A 21,571-nucleotide genomic window follows, 5' to 3' on the forward strand; every position below is an offset into this window, starting at 1 on the left:
GTCAACTGTAAATTATGTAGCCGACAGATGCACAGTCCTTTACTTTCACTGTTAACAACGCCCCTCCCTAACCCCCCCCTCCCCCCCCCCCCCCAATATTACACAGTTATGTGACCAGTGCACTACTGTTTAACTTTCAATAAGCCTAATTAACAGGTTGCAGGTGAACATCCACATATTGCTACAATAGTTTACAATTGAACATCTGTGAGCAGTAAAAAAATAACCACATAGTCCACAGTTCTTTCAGAATAATCAGGTGTGTATGGAGCAGACATTGTCATTGGTTTAATGCATGGTCTAATTGTGTTACACTTAATTCACAGTTATGTTGATGCATTGTTGTTGCTCTAACACAGGTTCCTCATCTGAAACTCAGCCATGGACTGACTGTCCTGTGACCACTGGGTCCTTATACATCCACACAATAATCGGTATTGAACTTACACATTGTTTGAAGTTAAATTTATGTTGTTGTTGTTGTTGTTGTTGTGGTCTTCAGTCCTGAGACTGGTTTGATACAGTTCTCCATGCTACTCTATCCTGCACAAGCTTCTTCATCTCACAGTACATACTGCAACCTACATCCTTCTGAATCTGCTTAGTGTATTCATCTCTTGGTCTCCCTCTACGATATTTACCCTCAACGCTACCCTCCAATACTAACTTGGTGATCCCTTGGTGCCTCAAAACATGTCCTACCAACCGATCCCATCTTCTGGTCAAGTTGTGCCACAAACTTCTCTTCTCCCCAATCCTATTCAATACCTCCTCATTAGTTAAGTGATCTACCCATCTAATCTTCAGCATTCTTCTGTAGCACCACATTTCGAAAGCTTCTATTCTCTTCTTGTCCAAACTATTTATCGTCCATGTTTCACTTCCATACATAGCTACACTCCATACAAATACTTTCAGAAATGACTTCCTGACACTTAAATCTATACTCAATGTGTTAAATTTATAGAAATTTCAATTTCTATTAAAACTTAACTCATTAAATTAACTGAATGCATCAAACAATTGGTTCTTTTTAACAGTTTCTTCTACTACATGGGTTAAGCAAAATTATTTGTTTAAATCATGAAATTAAGATATATAATTACACAAACAATACTTTTGATAAAACTGTTAATGACTTTGAAGGTAATGAAGGACTGGCTTTGCTAACATGTTTTCAAATAGAGCTAAATAGACACTTTAATATTACTAGTATTTCATCTTCCACATGTTTATAATTAGTACAGAATTTATATTTGTTTATACATCAACAATAGAATTTAAGTTACAAAACAATCACTGATTTTGCCCTATAATAGAAGATACTAACTAGGAATAGATGAAATAAATTAGAAAATCAATTACATACATAAAATTAAGCACAGAATTAGTTCTAGTGTTATATTCTTTAAGACTGAGGTCCCACCTTTCTCTTATATGAAAATGCAGATGATATTCATGTATGTTAATGATAATTGGTTCAAAAATGAATGTTAAGGAGGCAGATGGAAAAAAAGAGGGGAAATAAAGATGTCTCAGCTTTCTTCATCACACATGGAACACTCACCCATGAAAGGCAAAGGTCCCAAGTTTGAGTCTCAGTCTGGTATACAGTTTTAATCTGCCAGGAAGTTTCATATTAGTGCATAATCCACTGCAGAGAAAAAGTCTCATTCTGGAAACATCCCCCAGGCTGTGTCTGAGCCATGGCTCTGCAATATCCTTTGTTCCAGGAATGCTAGTCTTGTAGGTTTCACAGGAGAACTTCTGTGAAGTTTGGAAAGTAGATGAGGCACTGGTGGAAGTGAAATTGCGAGGATGTGGTGTGAGTCATGCTTCAGTTGCTTAGTTTATAGAGCACTTTCCTGCAAATGGCAAAGGTTCCAATTTTGAGTTTCGGTCCAGCACACAGTTTTAATCTGCCAATGTAAGAGGTGTTTTGTGTCTTTCACATGGGAAACTAAGGTGCAGGTAATGGGTTGGGCATGTTGGTCAACAAGATTCTCTCTTTTCCAGGGACCAGCTATATTCCAGTGTCCAGAGAGAGGATTGGTGTCCAGATTTGATTATGGATAAAATTCCATCAGAGGCAGGGGCACATGTGAAAATAGCCATGCCATGTACCAGCTGAGCTACAATCACTACACAGCATTCTACGTGAGCATGATTACCAACCACCTCTCTACCAGAATGAATGGCCACAAATAAACTGTGTTGAAGAACAAAGTTGACCACTCAATGGCACAACATGCAAGAGTTCAATGGCTGCTTCGTAACCTGAGCCATCTGGATCCTTTCTTCTACCACCACATTTTGTGATCTATGTGGATGAGAGCTATCCTTGCAATGCAAACAAACTTCATTCCTGTAATCCTCCGGACCTCAACTTCTGACATCATCCACCACTAACCCACTTCCCCAACACCCTCTACCCAATTGTTTTCCCTCCTTCTGTCCTTTGTCTCCCTTCCAGTCCATCATGTTCATCATGCACCACTCTTCACCAGGTGCCATACCTGTGTGTCAAGGTACTAAAGTTTTCATTCTCTTTTGTGTATGCTCCTTAACAATTAAATGCCTGTTCTGTTCATAGAGTCATCTCCTTTACTCATAAATAATTTGATTAAGGACAGATGGTTTTGCTGTATATGTGGGATGGGATCACCATAGCAAAACCTGCTGGTGGATGAGTCAGTCAGACGGCAGATTCAGATTCAGATTCTTTATTGGTCATTCAGCATTATTACATGCAATAGAATTTTTCAGTTCACTTAAACTATTAATTTTACAAAATAAATTTTTACATATTTAAGTTGATATTGCACATTTCTACAAAATTTCTAATGAATAGAATGGATTAGTTAACTTGAAGTTATGTACATTTTCTTTAAATAATTTGTCAGGCTTGATTGACCCATTTTTAGACAATTTGTTATATATTTTAATTGCCATATACTAATGACTCTTGTTAGTTTTAGCTAATCTACTTTGTGGCAACAGCAGAGAAGTACATGTTCTTGTATAGTAGTCATGCCTTTGATTTGTTACACTTAAATTAGGTAGTTCAGCAAGTATGTAGTTAATGCTGTCAAGAATATATAAATTAATAACTGTTAAAATTCTGTGTTTAATGAACAGTGGTGTACAATGTGTTCTATTATCTACCTTAGTCATTACTCTGATTACTTTCTTCTGGATCACCATAATTTCATTTATTTTTCTGCTGTTTCTGCAGAGTATTAACCCATACCTTAAAACAGATTGAAAAAAGGCAAAGTGCACTGTCCTTATGTACTCAAATGTCACACAACACATCAGTCTCTTCAACAAATATATAACTCTTGACAACCTAACCACTATGAAATCAACATGAGAGTTCCATGTTAGACTGTTGTCAAGTACGATACCTAAAAATTTTGCCTTTTGTTTTTCTATTTTTGTAGTCTTTGATAGACTGAATCGCATGTTCTGGGTCCTTTCCTCATTTAATAGCAGGCCATTTGCATTAAACCATGATGTTGCATTTTCTTTTGCCAATTTCATATCACTTACAAGGTTATTGAGTACACGGTTTACAGATAGAAAAGCTGCATCATCTGCATACATATGTGTCTTTACATCTATATTTCCTGGTAGGTCATTTATGTGTACAAGGAAAATAAGTGGTCTCAATTTAGACCCCTGTGGCACTCAGTGTTGAACCTTGAGTATGTTTGACAGATGACTTCCTGAACTCACCACCTGTTTCCTTTTATTGATGTATGATTTGATGAGTTTTAAACTTTTATCACATATTCTATAGTACTGAAGTTTAGAGAGCAAATGTGAGTGGTCAACACAGTCAAAAGCTTTGCTCAGATCACATAAGGTTACCTGTGTGTGCGCATGGTCCTCAAATGCTGCTAGAATGTCTCTGACTAAGAGCTCTATGGCATGTATAGCTGACCTTCCTTTTCTGTAACCGAACTGTGACGCACTTAACATACCATTTAGTTCTAGGTACTCATACATCTACTGATATATTATACCTTCAAAGACTTTTCCTAGTGCTGGCCGGAGTGGCCGAGCGGTTCTAGGCGCTACAGTCTGGAACTGCACGACCGCTACGGTCGCAGGTTCGAATCCTGCCTCGAGCATGGATGTGTGTGATGTCCTTAGGTTAGTTAGGTTTAAGTAGTTCTAAGTTCTAGGGAACTGATGACCACAGCAGTTAAGTCCTATAGTGCTCAGAGCCATTTGAACCATTTGAACTTTTCCTAGTAATGGAATTGGTGAAATTGGTCTGTAGTTTGCAGGATCTGATCTGACACCCTTCTTAAAGACTGGAGTTACCTTGGATAGTGTGGGAGGATCAGGGGAAAACCCTTCTATGAGACACAGGTTTATAGAATATGTTAATGGTGCTGCAATGTAATGTATGATTTCTTTCAGTAGATTGTTTGGCATATTAAAAATATCTGTACTGTGTGAATTTTTCATTTCTTTCACTATTTTAAGAACTTCATGTTGGCATACCTCGTTAAAGTGTTTCAATGATGATCTAGCCCTATTATGATTTAGGTTTGCTCTCTTAAGATAGTCTATACATGTTACAATGGGTTGACTGATCAACTTTTTGATATCATCAGGACAGCTCACAAAATATTTATTGAGTGTATCTGCTGGTATTGGGACTGTCTTGTCCAAGTTTCTGATTTCACCTTTAACAGTATTAATTACTGACCAGGTTGTTTTGCATTGGTTTTTACTACTTTTTATGAGATTTGTGTTGTATCTTTGTTTCGCCAATTGTAACTCTTTCTTATACAGTTTCTTAGTGGTTTTTCGAGATCCTTAATTTCATTAGAATTGTTTACTTTGGCAAGGCACTTTAACAGCAGTAGCTTATGTTAGATACCTTATGTTAGGTAGTCACTGTAATTTACCAAGATTATTACTGAACCTTCATGCACAGAGAGGCAAGGTTCAATATTGGGTTTTGGTCAGTTTTGGAGCCACCTCAGAATCTCTCCCCCAACTCCATCTCACTTCTCATCCCGACTAATTCCCTGCATACCCACTTTCTACAAGCTTCTCAGAATCCATAGACTCAACCATTCTAAATGCTTAGTTGGTTGCTATGTCCTCATCGAAAGAATCTCATGTCTAATAGACCTCCATCTGCAACATATGTTCATAGGTAAGCTTTCCATATCACAAATAAAGTACTTCTTTCTTCGCCTCTAAACCATCCTCACCTGGTGGCCACCTGGATCCTTACTTATCACTGTTGATGTTGCGATGAAAGTTACGATGCCACAACATAGGTGCACTCTCTCGTAAACTGGCACTATGAGAGAAGACTAACTACGCTGACCACAGCCCCTCTGGCCGACGCTGTGGAGCTCAGGGATTGCCGTCTTGATTTCACGCATTTTCATCAACAGCAGATGGCCTGGAAATACCGTTTCTACTAGTGAGTGGGCTAGCTTTCTATTGAGTCTTTGTATTAGTTATGTTCAGTTAAAGTTTGGACAGCAAAGAGTATTTGTTAGTTTTGAGATTATACAGAATAGTCATCCGAACTTTGCAGGATTAGACATGGACTATGGCTTCACACCTACATGCTCATCCTAGCCAAAGTTATGCATGCATTTGATATTTACTTGTGTTTTTGGCTCTATTAAAAGTATTAAAGTCACATGCAGTACCAAAGTGCTTCACCTCTCCTGCTCCTACTCGCTTCCTTCACTCTCAGTCTATATTACAGAACCACTTCACAGGAGTAGAACCACGCACCTTCTATCCAGGCGGAATACAAAAGTTGACATCATCTCTGTATACAATAACCTCTCACATGTCACAATTCTGTCCAATTCTCCCTCCCCCCACCACCTCCTTTCTCCCTTCATACACTCCACCTCCACAACTCCACACCCAAATTAAACTGCTGTGTCAGCAAATTGCAATAGGCTGGCAAGTTCTAGCCAAACAGGTGAATGTGTGTGTATGTGTATTCTGATGTGTATTCTGTATTAGTTAGCTTTGAATAAGGACATCATTAGAAATATTAGCAATCTTTCAGTCCTGTTTATGTGGTATCAGAGATGGCATCAGATCCTCAGTAAATCTTATTCATTCATTCACCATGTCCCATAGATGCTGTCAAGAATCCCCTTCAGGGATGGGGAATGAGTCAAGGAATACATTAGCAGGAGACAAAGACATAAAAGAAAAATAATCTGTATACCATGTTAATGATAATCTATCTCTATATTGCTTAGTTCTAAATGAGAGCAGATAAAACATATGGAAAGAATCTGTAGGTTCCTTGGATCATACTCACTACAGCAGGAAGGCCTGGTCCTTAATGAAAAAGCTTGATAAAGCAAACACCACCACCTGACAAAAATTCAACATTAATTTAGATGATATAGCCAATCACATGATCTCCACCTCCACGCCAAAGAGACAGAAACACATCGTAATAGGAGTGAGACATGTCTTAAAAGTAGGGATATGGTCAGTTCCACAAACATCTGACTTTTCCACCCCATTTCAATTGGGAGAGACCATAGAAGCTGTAAACAATGCAAAACTTAAGAAGACAGCATGCATTCATAGTATTTATCCAAGTTGCTGTTGTACTGTGGTCCTGCTACTGTCAAATGGCTGAAGACTTTCTTTTCCAATACCTTAGAGACAAGTCATCTGCCACGTCTCTTCAAGGAATGTATGATCATTGCTGCAATAAAACCAAACAAAGATCCATCTAGAGTTGCAAACTATCAGCCATTGCTCTCTGTAGTTTCATGTTGATGCACCTGGAGACGCTCATTCATAACAGAATCTGCTTAGCCATCAACAAACACATCCCAATAGAGCAAGGTTGGCTTAGACCAGGAAGAGGACATGAGGAGCACGTGATAGCAATAGCAAATCATATAAAAAATGCCTTTGAGAAGCAGAAGATAAAAATGGGGGAAAGGGGGGGGTGGGGGTCTTTTAGATCCAACTGCAACCTATGATACTGTATGGAATGACAAACTCCAATTCAGTTTTATCAGTGTCATTCAATGTCAGAAACTAACCACTCTAATCAGCAACATGCTGAATGACAGATGCTTCCAGGTGTTCTCAGAGAATTTGAAAAGCCAAGTTCACAAAATAAATGATGGCCCCATTCATTTTTAGTCTGTACTCATACAACCTTCCAGAAACAAAGTCCAGGAAATTTATTTATGCAGATGAAATTGATATGATCACTCAGGATCAAATCTCAGGATCAGAGCTTCCAATATTTCAACAATCCAAAATACCTACATGTGGCCCTAGACCGTTGACACACAAAGTCCATCTCCAGGATGTGGCAACTAAAACCAAATCTGCCCCAAAAATTAACAAAAGCTGCCTTGAACACCATTACAGTAGTTCTCAGATCATCAGCTCTAGCAGTTTCATACTAGTCACAGAATACTACTGTTCCACATGACTAAACAGTTCTCACACTAGAATAATTAACACAGCACAATCAAGCAATGTGCCTCATGGTTGGGTGTGTTTGCCCCACAAACATTTGCTGGTTATCAGTACTTAATAATATTCTGCAAACATACATAAGGACTTCACAGTCATTGCTGAACATGTGGACAAGAATAAAAAGCAACCCACAATTATTACCAACTCATTCAGAAATTTCATCAGAAACCTGGTGACAGAGGTCTATAAAACCATCATGGCATGCAGCAGTCAGCCTGCAGGCACAGTCTTCAACACAAGAAGTGTGGAACAATCAATGGCTGGAGCTCTCTCCCATTGAGCATAATCTGTTAATCTAAACTTCCTGTGAGCGACCAGCAGGTTTTCATCTGCTCTGATGACAGTGGTGCATAGTGAATCATGTGACTGCAGCAGATGTGGAACATTGCTACACCAATGGGAATGGAAGCCCTCCATTGAGAAAAGATGACAAATCTTACATCACATGACATCTGCATGTTCCCTTAGAGCATTCAAAGGAATGATGGAAGACCTTTACAATTTGTCTGCAGAATCTTCAGACTCAATTTCCAATCTGGGCTTAAAGCACTGAACCCATATGAACTTGTGATTGTGCCTATCTGTATAGAAATGTATGTATTTGTTGTGAATAGTTGTCTGTATTTCTTGTGATCATACTATAATAGTTCTCTGTCATCATACTATAAATAAATAAATACTGCTTAGCATATTCCATCAAAATTTAATCAAATAAATTAGGAAGAAAGCTGCTATTTAAAAGAAACTGCTGCCTCCTGAATTTTATTGGGTAGCTGTTGTTTATCTGCTATTATTTACTTGATTAAAATGATATTTTAGAAGGATACATTTTCACATCTATAGAGACAGAGTACTATTTATAGCGCATTATTACTTGTCATAGAGCTTTATATAAATACTGCTGCTTGCCATGTAATTAATAGGAATTTTCAGTCCATGAATCTTGATAGATAATTTGTAGAAAGCATGGCTAGTGAAGTATGTTTTATATTTCCTTTTTAATTTGTAGGGCTTTCCAATTCCTTGCCTTAGATTAGTTGGGAGCTTCCCACCAGAGTACATAATTCCATTCTGAATCATAAGACAAGGAGACAAAGTTTACATAAAAATAATTTTGTGCCTTGTTTTGTGCCTGTGCATAACACAGTTCAGTTCAAATTGGTTTATATTAATAGCAACAAAAAACCTTAAGGAGTAAATTTATTGGGAGGAGAGTGTAAGAATTTTAAGATCCTTAAAAAGGTTTCTACTGCTTTTAATTTGACACAGTATTTCCATAGCAACACTGAATATTGTCTTATCTGTAGAGCATTCCGCTAAGGAACTGGGGAAAAGAGCACAATATCGTCAATAATAATTTAGGAGTAATAGTAGAAGCAGCTTCATTGTGTTGGCTTCTGTGTTCAGCTGCCACAATGTAGCTGTGTTCATGCTTTTTTCTCTAACTTCTGAAAGTCTTCAAAAGCTAGCAAATTTTCATTTTTTGTTTTGTGTGTGCCTGTTAATGACTCAGTGCTTTTGATGTTTGGTTTATGGTTTTCTTTACTACTAAATTATTTACATTCTACCAGGATGTTCCTTATTGTATATATTATTTTTAAGCATTCCTTCCATCATATATACTAATACAATCATGGATTACTTAAAGTAAAATTAAAATAAAAACATGATATTATAAAGTTTTGTATTGGCCAGTGAAAGAACTATAATGTGTTAAATATTTTTGTTTTTTTGATTTGCAGGTTACGTATGTGTTTGAAGGATCAAAATTGAAGCATTCTCCAGGTGACACACCATTCCCACTGAAATGGGTGTGGGACATTATATGGAATAAAGTTCAGCTTTTCAAAACGTTGTCATTTTAGACATAAAAATGTCTTATATATTGACAACTGCTTGGCAGTAACATTCATAAGTCAAACAATACACATGAAAGTGAAATGCTATATGCTCTCCATCTACACAAATGAAAATTCCCTAATTAACTTCGAGTCTCAAATAACAGAACACTATAAGCAAACAAACATATGTTTCCATTGCACAGTGTCTCTAAAATAAGAAGTAAGAAAGTAAATGTGAAGTACTCTATCCCATAACTAATGATGGATACTGCTAGTTTTCATTACACAGAATATATGATGCAGACTTTTTTCTCATTAAAAGCAAATATGTATAGCATAGTAAGTTTAGCATCATAAAATCTCACTGTTATGTTTGCTTTCACTTGTAAATATGTGATTTGTGACAAATTAGAAGTCTGACATTTGTGAAACTTTTATAGCACAAATTAACTCTCTTATTTTCTCCTCATGTAACAAACAGGAAAAAAGCAACAGTGCAACTTTCTGGAAGGTAGTTTTTGTGAAGAGAATTTGTGGTATATTTTGAGCTTAATGCTGCTCCAAACACACAAGAGTGAAATATGTGTACAAAAGGGAACAAGATAATCATCAACCTAGCAGTTGACTACAAACTTTGGGTAACTCATGTGATGAGAAGCATTTCATTGTGCTTGAAGTGGCAGTTGGTGGAATGTCTTGCTGAATTTTGACTTAATGTTGGCTACAGTTTAAAATGGTGCTTTATAGTATAGTGGAAAAATCTAGAACAGAATACCACCACACATTAGGCAAGAAATTGAAAATCCCCAGATATTCAAAAACAAAAGGAAGGAATACCTAATTAGGCACTCCATTGGCATTTTTTTTTTTTTTTTTTTTTTTTTTTTGTCTACTGACCGGTTTGATGTGGCCCGCCACGAATTCCTTTGCTGTGCTAACCTCTTCATCTCAGAGTAGCACTTGCAACCTACGTCCTCAGTTATTTGCTTGAGGTATTCCAATCTCTGTCTTCCTCTACAGTTTTTGCCCTCTACAGCTCCCTCTAGTACCATGGAAGTCATTCCCTCATGTCTTAGCAGATGTCCTATCATTCTGTCCCTTCTCCTTATCAGTGTTTTCCACATATTTTTTTCCTCTCCGATTCTGCGTAGAAGCTCCTCATTCCTTACCTTATCAGTCCACCTAATTTTCAACATTTGTCTATAGCACCACATCTCAAATGCTTCGATTCTCTTCTGCTCCGGTTTTCCCACAGTCCAAGTTTCACTACCATACAATGCTGTACTCCAGACGTACATCCTCAGAAATTTCTTCCTCAAATTAAGGCCGGTATTTGATATTAAGAGACTTCTCTTGGCCAGAAATGCCTCTTGTGCCATAGCGAGTCTGCTTTTGATGTCCTCCTTGCTCCGTCAGTCATTGGTTATTTTACTGCCTAGGTAGCAGAATTCCTTAACTTCATTGACTTTGTGACCATCAATCCTGATGTTAAGTTTCTCGCTGTTCTCATTTCTACTACTTCTCATTACCTTCATCTTTCTCCGATTTACTCTCAAACCATACTGTGTACTCATTAGACTGTTCATTCCGTTCAGCAGATCGTTTAATTCTTCTTCACTTTCACTCAGGATAGCAATGTCATCAGTGAATCGTATAATTGATATCCTTTCACCTTGTATTTTAATCCCACTCCTGAGACTTTCTTTTATTTCCATCATTGCTTCCTCGATGTACAGATTGAAGAGTAGGGGCAAAAGGCTACAGCCTTGTCTTACTCCCTTCTTAATACGAGCATTTCGTTCTTGATCGTCCACTCTTATTATTCCCTCTTGGTTGTTGTACATATTGTATATGACTTGTCTCTCCCTATAGCTTACCTCTACTTTTTTCAGAATCTCGAACAGCTTGCACCATTTTATATTGTCGAACGCTTTTTCCAAGTCGACAAATCCTATGAACGTGTCTTGATTTTTCTTTAGCCTTGCTTCCATTATTGGCCGTAACGTCAGAATTGCCTCTCTCGTGCCTTTACTTTTCCCAAAGCCAAACTGATCGTCACCTAGCGCATTCTAAATTTTCTTTTCCATTCTTCTGTATATTATTCTTGTAAGCAGCTTCGATGCATGAGCTGTTAAGCTGATTGTGCGATAATTCTCACACTTGTGAGCTCTTGCCGTCTTCAGAATTGTGTGGATGATGCTATTCCGAAAGTGAAATAGCATGTCGCCAGACTCATATTTTTTCTACACAGCAACATGAATAGTCGTTTTTTTGCCACTTCCCCTAATGATTTTAGAAATTCTGATGGAATGTTATCTATCCCTTCCTCCTTATTTGACCGTAAGTCCTCCAAAGGTCCTTTAAATTCCGATTCTAATACTAGATTCCCTATCTCTTCTAAATTGACTCCTGTTTCTTCTTCTATCACATCAGACGAATCTTCACACTCATAGAGGCTTTCAATGTATTCTTTCCACCTATCTGCTCTCTCCTCGGCATTTAACAGTGGAATTCCCATTGCACTCTTAATGTTACTACCGTTGCTTTTAATGTCACCAATGGTTGTTTTGACTTTCCTGTATGCTGAGTCAGTCCTTCCAACAATCATATCTTTTTCGATGTCTTCACATTTTTCCTGCAGCCATTTCGTATTAGCTTCCCTGCACTTCCTATTTATTTCATTCCTCAGTGACTTGTATTTCTGTATTCCTGATTGTCCCGGAACATGTTTGTACTTCCTCCTTTCATCAATCAACTGAAGTATTTCTTCTGTTATCCATGGTTTCTTCGCAGCTACCTTCTTTGTACCTATGTTTTCCTTCCCAACTTCTGTGATGGCTCTTTTTACAGATGTCCATTCCTCTTCAACTGTTTTGCCTGCTGCGCTATTCCTTATTGCTGTATCTATAGTGTTAGAGAACTTCAAACGTATCTCGTCATTCCTTAGAACTTCTGTATCTCACTTCTTAGCGTATTGATTCTTCCTGACTAATGTCTTGAACTTCAGCCTACTCTTCATCACTACTATATTGTGCTCTGAGTCTATATCTGCTTCTGGGTACGCCTTACAATCCAGTATCTGATTTCGGAATCTCTGTCTGACCATGATGTAATCTAATTGACATCTTCCCATATCTCCCAGCCTTTTCCAAGTATACCTCCTCCTCTTGTGATTCTTGAACAGGGTATTCGCTATTACTAGTTGAAACTTGTTACAGAACTCAATTAGTCTTTCTCCTCTTTCATTCCTTGTCCCAAGCCCATATTCTCCTGTAACCTTTTCTTCTACTCCTTCCCCTACAACTGCATTCCAGTCGCCCATGACTATTAGATTTTCGTCCCCCTTTACATACTGCATTACCCTTTCAATATCCTCATACACTTTCTCTATCTGTTCATCTTCAGCTTGCGACGTTGGCATGTATACCTGAACTATCGTTGTCGGTGTTGGTCTGCTGTCGATTCTGATTAGAACAACCCAGTCACTGAACTGTTCACAGTAACACACCCTCTGACCTACCTTCCTATTCATAATGAATCCTACACCTGTTATACCATTTTCTGCTGCTGTTGATATTACCCAGTACTCATCTGACCAGAAATCCTTGTCTTCCTTCCACTTCACTTCACTGACCCCTACGATATCTAGATTGAGCCTTTGCATTTCCCTTTTCAGATTTTCTAGTTTCCCTACCACATTCAAGCTTCTGACATTCCATGCCCCAACTCGTAGAACATTATCCTTTCGTTGATTATTCAATCTTTTTCTCATGGTAACCTCCCCCCTGGCAGTCCCCTCCCGGAGATCCGAATGGGGGACTATTCCGGAATCTTTTGCCAATGGAGAGATCATCATGACACTTCTTGAACTACAGGCCACATGTCCTGTGGATACACATTACGTGTCTTTAATGCAGTGGTTTCCATTGCCTTCTGCATCCTCATGTCATTGATCATTGCTGATTCTTCCACCTTTAGGGGCAATTTCCCACCCCTAAGACAAGAGAGTGCCCGAACCTCTATCCACTCCTCCGCCCTCTTTGACAAGGTCGTTGGCAGAATGAGGCTGACTTCTTATGCCGGAAGTCTTCGGCCGCCAATTCTGATTATTTATCAAAATTTAGGCATTGGCGGAGATCGAACCAGGTACCAAAGACGTTTTGATTATGAATCAAAGATGCTACCCCTAGACCACGGGTACCCATAGGCATTATGAAGATAATATTAGGACTCAGGGATGTTGATTCCATATAACTCCATGAGTATTAAAGGGAGATTTATTTTCTGCTTATACAGACAGCTGATCTGCATCTACATCATACTCCGCAAACTTCTGTGAGGTGCATGCCAGAGATTATGACCCATCGTACTTGTTACTAGGGTTTCTTCATGTTCCATTACACATAGAGCATATGAAGAATAACTGTTTGAATGCCTATTTGAATGCATGTAGTTATTATAACCTCAGAATCCCTGTGTGAGCAATATGTTGGTGTTTGAAAAATATTCCTAGAGTCTTCATTTAAAGCCAGCTCTTGAAACTTTAATAGACTTTCTCAGGGTAGTTTATGTTTGTCTTTAAGAATCCTCCTGCTCAGTTCCTTCAGTATCTTTGTGATACCCTCCCAAGGACCTAACAAACCTGTGACCATTTATGCTGCCCTTTTCTGTATATGTTCAATATCCCTGTTAGTCCTGTTCAGTATGGGTCCCACGCACTTGAGCAGTATTTTAGAATCAATCACACGTGTCATTTGTAAGTGATCTCCTTTGTAGATGGATTGCACTTCCCCTGTATTCTACCAATAAACTGCAGTCTACTGTCCACTTTATTCACAATTGAGCCTATGTGAACTTTCCATTTCATGTCCCTACAAAGTGTTACACCCATGTATGAGGTGGCTGATTCCAACAGTGACTCATTTATATTATAGTCATAGACTACCATTTTTTTTAATTTTGTGAAGTATACAATTTTACATTTCTGAACATTTAAACCAAGTTGCCAATCTTTGCACCATTATGATTCTTATGAAGATGTGACTGGCTTTCAGATAGTGATTCATATAGATAACTGTGTCATTTGCAAAAGTATGATTTTACTATTAATATCATTAACATACAACATGAACCACAAGGGTCCCAACAAAATTCTCTGGAGCACATCTGAAGTTACTTCTACATCTGACAATGAGTCTCAATCCCAGATAACATGCTGTGTCCTCCCTACCAAAAACTCCTCAATCCAGTCAAAAATTTCACTTGATACCCCATATGATCACTCCATATGATCATACTTTTGACAATAAGCACAGGTGCAGTGCTGTGTCAAATGCATTTTGGAAATCAAGGAACACTGCATCTACCAGGTGGCCTTGATTCGAAGCTTTTAGTATGCCATGTGAGAAAAGTGCAAGTTGGTCAATATTTTCAAAATTCCTGTTGATTGGCACTGAGGAGGTGATTCTGTTCAAGGTACCTCATTATGTTTGAGCTCAGAATATGCTCTAAGATGCAACAACAAATCAGTGTCGAGAATATTGGACAGTAGATTTGTGGATCACTTCTACTATCCTGTTCCATGCTGTTTTACCTTTCTATTTTGTGTATTTTACCAACACTCATCTCAACCTGTTTTAGTGTCAGTGCTGAAGGCCTTCCTGTCGTGCACCCATACAAACATCTTGTGACGTTCTGTGTATGTGTGGATGGATATCTGTGTGTGTGCGAGTGTATACCTGTCGTTTTTTTCCCCTAAGGTAAGTCTTTCCACTCCCAGGATTGGAATGACTCCTTACTCTCTCCCTTACAACCCACATCCTTTCATCTTTCCCTCTCCTTTCCTCTTTCCTAATGAAGCAACCATTGGTTGCGAAAGCTTGAATTTTGTGTGTTTGTTTGTATTTGTTTGTGTGTCCATCAACCTGCCAGCACTTTCGTTTGGTAAGTCACATCATCTTTGTTTTTAGATATATTTTTCCCATGTGGAATGTTTACTGCTATTATATAGGGTAAGCATTATCACCACACAATGAATCCAACACAGAATATTGAACCCCCTACTTGCTATTTGCACAAGAAATTAGTCCCAAATATAACATCAAAGTTGAGATTTTGAATCACCAAGAAATTACACTCCAACAGGTGTCCTGCCAATTCAACAGTTAATAGTACCTCTTGTTTCAAACTCCTTCATAGCTTACCAGTAGCACCAATAATTTTTATTCCAGAAACATGCATAACTCCTATATCCTCTGTGTTCTTAACAGACTCAAAAAATGCTTGTAAACTGCCATTCAAATCACAATCAAGTACACACTTAACATTTATACAGTCTACACTTGCTGTTATTACAGGATGCCACACTTCCTTTTTACTTACCATGCAATCTTCTTCATACAACAAATCCTAATTAATCCATTCCCTGGAAAAACTATCATCCTGTTTACCAAAACAATTATCAGACACAGTCAAATGACAGACAGCATGGTCATCTTCCTCATAAGCACTCTCATAAAGCTCTGACTCTTCGTTAGTCCTAATATTATCCTCCACTATTCTTTCTTTACTTAACACATTGCCATCATTATTGATGATAAACTCAAATACCTCATCCTCATCACTACTGGGTTCCATCATTGTTGCCATCATTGAAACTATTGTCAGAATCAGACCCACTGTCACTTTCATTGTCTTCAAATACTTGGTTAATTAGTCGATCCTTGTTTCCAGTATTAGACCACAAAACAAAACACCTGAATTCCTTATGTTCTCTTCAAAAACTTTATCATCCATTCTGACATTTTGGACATCCTGAGCAACAGCAACACACTCTGTTTCATCACGTAATTTTATTATAGTAAGTTCCTCCACTCTTTTTACAGGATAAACTTTGCTGCACACACCATCACTCAACATCTAACTAGAATTAGAATTTACATTTGTCTCACAACTATCATTTAAATTTCCCTTACTTGTGATTAGAGCACATTTATATACACATGGCTCTTCATCACCACGTGCTCTAGTGTGAGCTAAAACTGGAGCATTATCTAGTTTAAATGGTTTGACCCAGAATTAAAATCGTATCCTCCATTTCTGTTACTTGAATTTTTCTTATCATTTCCATGCCCATTCTGGCTATCCTCCACCCAAACTTTCCTTGAATTTCTATTATAATTAGTCCTGTTCATCCTATTTACCTGACATTTTCTCCATAATTTATTATTGTCATCAAAATTCATCCTACAGTCTTCCACTGAGGGCTTCACCCTCTTTACTTTATCAACATAATTTGAAAAATCACTAATATTACACCCAGAGCCAGGTACAAGCAATTCTCTAACTTTCTGAGGCAACTTAATTTCTAAACCCATAATTACTGATTCGCTATCTAGCTCTTTGTCCATATATTTCAGTTTGTTTATCCAAAGCTGACAGAAAACTTCCACAGTACCCTTCCAAGAGTCAAATTTCTCTCCTCCCCAAAATTTGCTCAAAATTCTCTGTTGGTTCCTTTTGGACTCATATTAATCTAAAAATGTTTCTTAAAGCTATTCCACAAAGTACAACTATAGGCTACCTCAGCTGCCTATCTATTCGAAAAACCTCTCATAAATGACATTTCTCTTTGTCATTCCATGTTTCAGCCAAATCATTAAATTCCCTAGTGAAAACCAGTGGATGGTTCAAACTTCTTACAACTAACAAATGAAAGACTGTTTGGGATACTGCATACTCCATGCTTTAGAATTTGTACCTCTCCCATCTTTATCTCCATTTCAGCTAATTTTGAATCTACATTTTTATTTACTTTCACCAGTTTTTCCTCTACCACTACTGCTTACTTGGTTTCTTCTTCTGTTTCTAAATCATTTTTAATATGATTGATTTGGTTCTCAAGTTTAACCCTATTTTCAGCACAGAATTTCCTGGCTGCTTTGACTTCATCTTTACATTGTTTCTCGAAAGCCTCCACCCTCTTAGTATTGTCATCACAAAACTTTTTTCTTTATTCTACACATTTACTACTCATTAATGTTAATTTCTCTTTAATATTATGTACTACTTTCTTTATCTTTTCATCACAATCTTTGACTATGCCCTCATCTGTCTTATTTAACTCTGAAAGGTTAGAGTTGTCTACCTTAATTTCCTTTTTAATTTCTTTCTTCAGTTCATCCTTTAAGCTAACCATTGTTGTTGTTGCAGTCTTCAGTCCTGAGACTGGTTTGATGCAGCTCTCCATGCTACCATATCCTGTGCAAGTTTCTTCATCTCCCAGTACCTGCTGCAACCTACATCCTTCTGAATCTGCTTAGTGTATTCATCTCTTGGTCTCCCTCTACGATTTTTACCCTCCAGGCTGCCCTCCAATGCTAAATTTGTGATCCCTTGATGCCTCAGAACATGTCCTACCAAACGGTCCCTTCTTCTCGTCAAGTTGTGCCACAAATTCCTTGTCCCTCCAATTCTATTCAATACCTCCTCATTAGTTATGTGATCTACCCATGTAATCTTCATCATTCTTCAATAACACCACATTTCGAAAGCTTCTATTCACTTCCTGTCCAAACTATTTATTGTACATGTTTCACTTCCATACATGGCTACACTCCATACAAATACTTTCAGAAACGACTTCCTGACACTTAAATCTATACTCAATGTTAACAAATATCTCTTCTTCAGAAACACTTTCCTTGCCCTTGCCAGTCTACATTTTATATCTTCTCTACTTTGACCATCATCAGTTATTTTGCTCCCAAAATAGCAAAACTCCTTTACTACTTTAAGTGTCTCATTTCCTAATCTAATTCCCTCAGCATCACCCGACTTAATTCGACTACATTCCATGATGCTCGTTTTGCTTTTGTTGATGTTCATCTTATACCCTCCTTTCAAGACACTGTCCATTCCGTTCAACTGCTCTTCCAAGTCCTTTGCTGTACCTGACAGAATTACAATGTCATCGGCGAACCTCAAAGTTTTTATTTCTTCTCCATGGAATTTAATAACTACTCCAAATTTTTCTTTTGTTTCCTTTACTGCTTGCTCAATATACAGATTGAATAACACTGGGGAGAGGGTACAACCTGTTTCACCCCCTTCCCAACCAATGCTTCCCTTTCATGCCCCTCGACTCTTATAACTGCCATCTGGTTTCTATACAAATTGTAAATAGCCTTTTGCTCCCAGTATTTTACCCCTGCAACCTTTAGAATTTGAAAGAGAGTATTCCAGTCAAATTGTCAAAACTTTTCTCTAAGTCTACAAAAGCTAGAAACATAGGTTTGCCTTTCCTTAATCTTTCTTCTAAGATAAGTCGTAAGGTCAGTATTGCCTCATGTGTTCCAATATTTCTATGTAATCCAAACTGATCTTCCCCAAGGTCAGCTTCTATCAGTTTTTCCATTCGTCTGTAAAGAATTCACATTAGTATTTTGCAGCTGTGGCTTATAAAACTGATAGTTCGGTAATTTTCACATCTGTCAACACCTGCTTTCTTTGGGATTGGAATTATTATATTCTTCTTGAAGTCTGAGGGTACTTCTCCTGTCTCATACATCTTGCTGACCAGATGGTAGAGTTTTGTCAGGACTGGCTCTCGCAAGGCTGTCAGTAGTTCTAATGGAATGTTATCTACTCCTCGGGTCTTGTTTCAGCTCAGGTCTTTCAGTGCTCCGTCAGACTCTTCATGCAGTATCATATCTCCCATTTCATCTTCATCTACATTCTCTTTCATTTCTATAATATTGTCTTCAAGTACATCGCCCTTGTATAGACCCTCTATATACTCCTTCCAACTTTCTGCTTTCCCTTCTTTGGTTAGGACTGGGTTTCCATTTGAGCGCTTGACATTCATACAAGTGGTTCTCTTTTCTCCAAATGTCTCTTTACTTTCCTGTAGGCAGTATCTAACCATATCAGTTCTAATGCTATCAGTTTTCTTTTCCACCCTATTAATGTCTTCTTTCTTCTAGTGAGATAAGCCTCTAGCCCTCCCTGCTTAGTATTTTGCACTTCCTGTGGATCTCATTTTTGAGACGTTTGTATTCCTTTTTGCCTGCTTCATTTACTGCGTTTTTATGTGTCCTCCTTTCATCAGTTAAATTCAGTATTTCTTCTGTTACCCAAGGATTTCTACTAGCCCTCGTCTTTTTACCTACTTTATCCTCTGCTGCCTTCACTACTTCATCCCTCAGAGTTACCCATTCTTCTTCTACTGTACTTCTTTCCCCCACTGCTGTCAATGGTTCCCTTATGCTCTCCCTGAAACTCTGCACAACCTCTGGTTTAGTCAGTTTATCAATGTCCCATTTCCTTAAATTCCCAACTTTTTGCAGTTTCTTCTATTTTAATCTGCAGTTCATAACCAATAGATTGTGGTCAGAGTGCACATCTGCCTCTGGAAATGTCTTACAATTTAAAACCTGGTTCCTAAATCTTTGTCTTACCATTATACCTTTTAGTATCTCTGGGATTCTTCCATGTATATACACGTTTGTCTGGCCTCTCAACAGATACCCCTCCATTGTGGTTGCACCTATGGTATGGCCATTTGTGTCGCTGAGGCACACAAGCCTCCCCACCAGCGGCAAGGTCCATGGTTCAAGGGGGGAAGAAGCTAGCCATATCAGTTCTAATGCTATCAGTTTTCTTTTCCAACCTATTAAAGTCTTCTTTCATATTATTTTCCACCCTAAATGTCTTCTTTCATACTACTAATGTCTTGTTTCATACTCATATTACTCAGACTACTCATAATTTGCCTTAACATCACTTCCAATTTTCGATCTGCCATAACCTTTTGCCCTTGCTGACTTTTGCTACTAGATTCCTCCCCCTTAGCCTTAATGATTTCACCCACATCAGTACTGCTTTTGTGCATTTAGCTCACATCACCATACAGTGTAGATGACACTTTTATCATTTCACCTACAATAGGACTTTTGTCCCCATCATTCAACATTACATTCATGTCTGACCTATAACCACTATCATCTACCGAATCAAACCCCATTAAGTCTTTCTGTTCATTTAAAAACTTAGCCTCTACAGCATTGTTATCAGTCACACCACCACCCTGTTGTCCAGTCTCGCCCATCACAATGTCTTGTTCATTTAGGCCACTCATAATGTGTGACTTAATATAAAATGGCTTTTGCTATGAATTACCTTATTTTTATTCATTTGTCTGCCACTGCTGTGGTTATCTTCTCAATTCATCACCTGCATGGCTGCTGTACATTGTAATTTTCTCAGTGAGGCGTCTTGTTTATCCCGGTCAGTTGTGTCCACCAGCATGCTGATTGGCTGCTCCAATCCTCAATGGCTACTTCCGTAGAGCCGACTCGCTGATTGGCTGTAGCACCTCCCTGCTTAAAGGCAGCTACACCAGTTCCGATATTTCGAAAATAATTGAATTTCACTCTCCCATAATATTGTCTGTTCATTGTCCTTGACAAAATTCCGATGCCTCACATACCACACATCTTCACCCGAAGGGGCACCACATGTGATGTTCACCTGCTTTATTTCTTCATTGATAGTCCTCGGGGTCAATTTACTGCATTTTTATATTGGCTACAAAATTGTGATGGGGGGGGGGGGGGGGGGGGGAAGTTCAACACAGACTACCATAAGCGATGTAGCCAACAGTTTCACAGTCACTGTTCACAATTCTTTCCTCTCACTGTTCACAAGCCCCTAATATTACACAGATATATGGCCAGGTCACTGGTGGTAAATATAGATAAGCCTCATTAATAGCTCGCAGGCAAACATCAGCATACTGCTACAATAGTTTGCTGTTGATCATCTATGAGCAGTAAAAACCTTACCACACAGTTCACAGTTCTTTCAGAATAATATGGTACATGTGACACTATTTCTCAAATAAACTGAACAGACACTCATTGTTTTAACACAGGGTCTGTTGGTGTTTCACTAATTCCACTGCATTACCCATCTGAAAATCAGCTGTGGACTGACTGTCTTGAGACCAAAAATTGGGCCTTTATGTATCTGCTCAATAACAGGCACTGAAACTACACATTGTTCAATGTTTAAGTTACAAAAATTACAATTTAAACATAATTCATTCAATTAACTGAATACATTGAAAAATTGGTTATTTTTAACATTTTCTTCTACCTTAAAGGTTACGCCAAATTATTTGTTTAAATAATGAAGTTAACAGATATAGTTAT

General features: G+C 38.1%; 1 protein-coding gene across 1 annotated transcript in view; it reads left to right on the plus strand.

Annotated features, from left to right (window-relative positions):
* LOC126272810 (A-kinase anchor protein 14-like) overlaps nt 1-21,571 on the plus strand; it is an 86,929-nt gene that overhangs the window by 55,821 nt on the left and 9,537 nt on the right. The window contains exon 3 of the mRNA XM_049975997.1: nt 9,261-9,303. Within this exon, the coding sequence (XP_049831954.1) occupies nt 9,261-9,303 (43 nt within the window). The remainder of the gene's footprint in view (nt 1-9,260; nt 9,304-21,571) is intronic.

This window comes from Schistocerca gregaria, chromosome 5, assembly GCF_023897955.1.
Source record: "Schistocerca gregaria isolate iqSchGreg1 chromosome 5, iqSchGreg1.2, whole genome shotgun sequence".
NCBI classification, from domain to species: domain Eukaryota; kingdom Metazoa; phylum Arthropoda; class Insecta; order Orthoptera; family Acrididae; genus Schistocerca; species Schistocerca gregaria.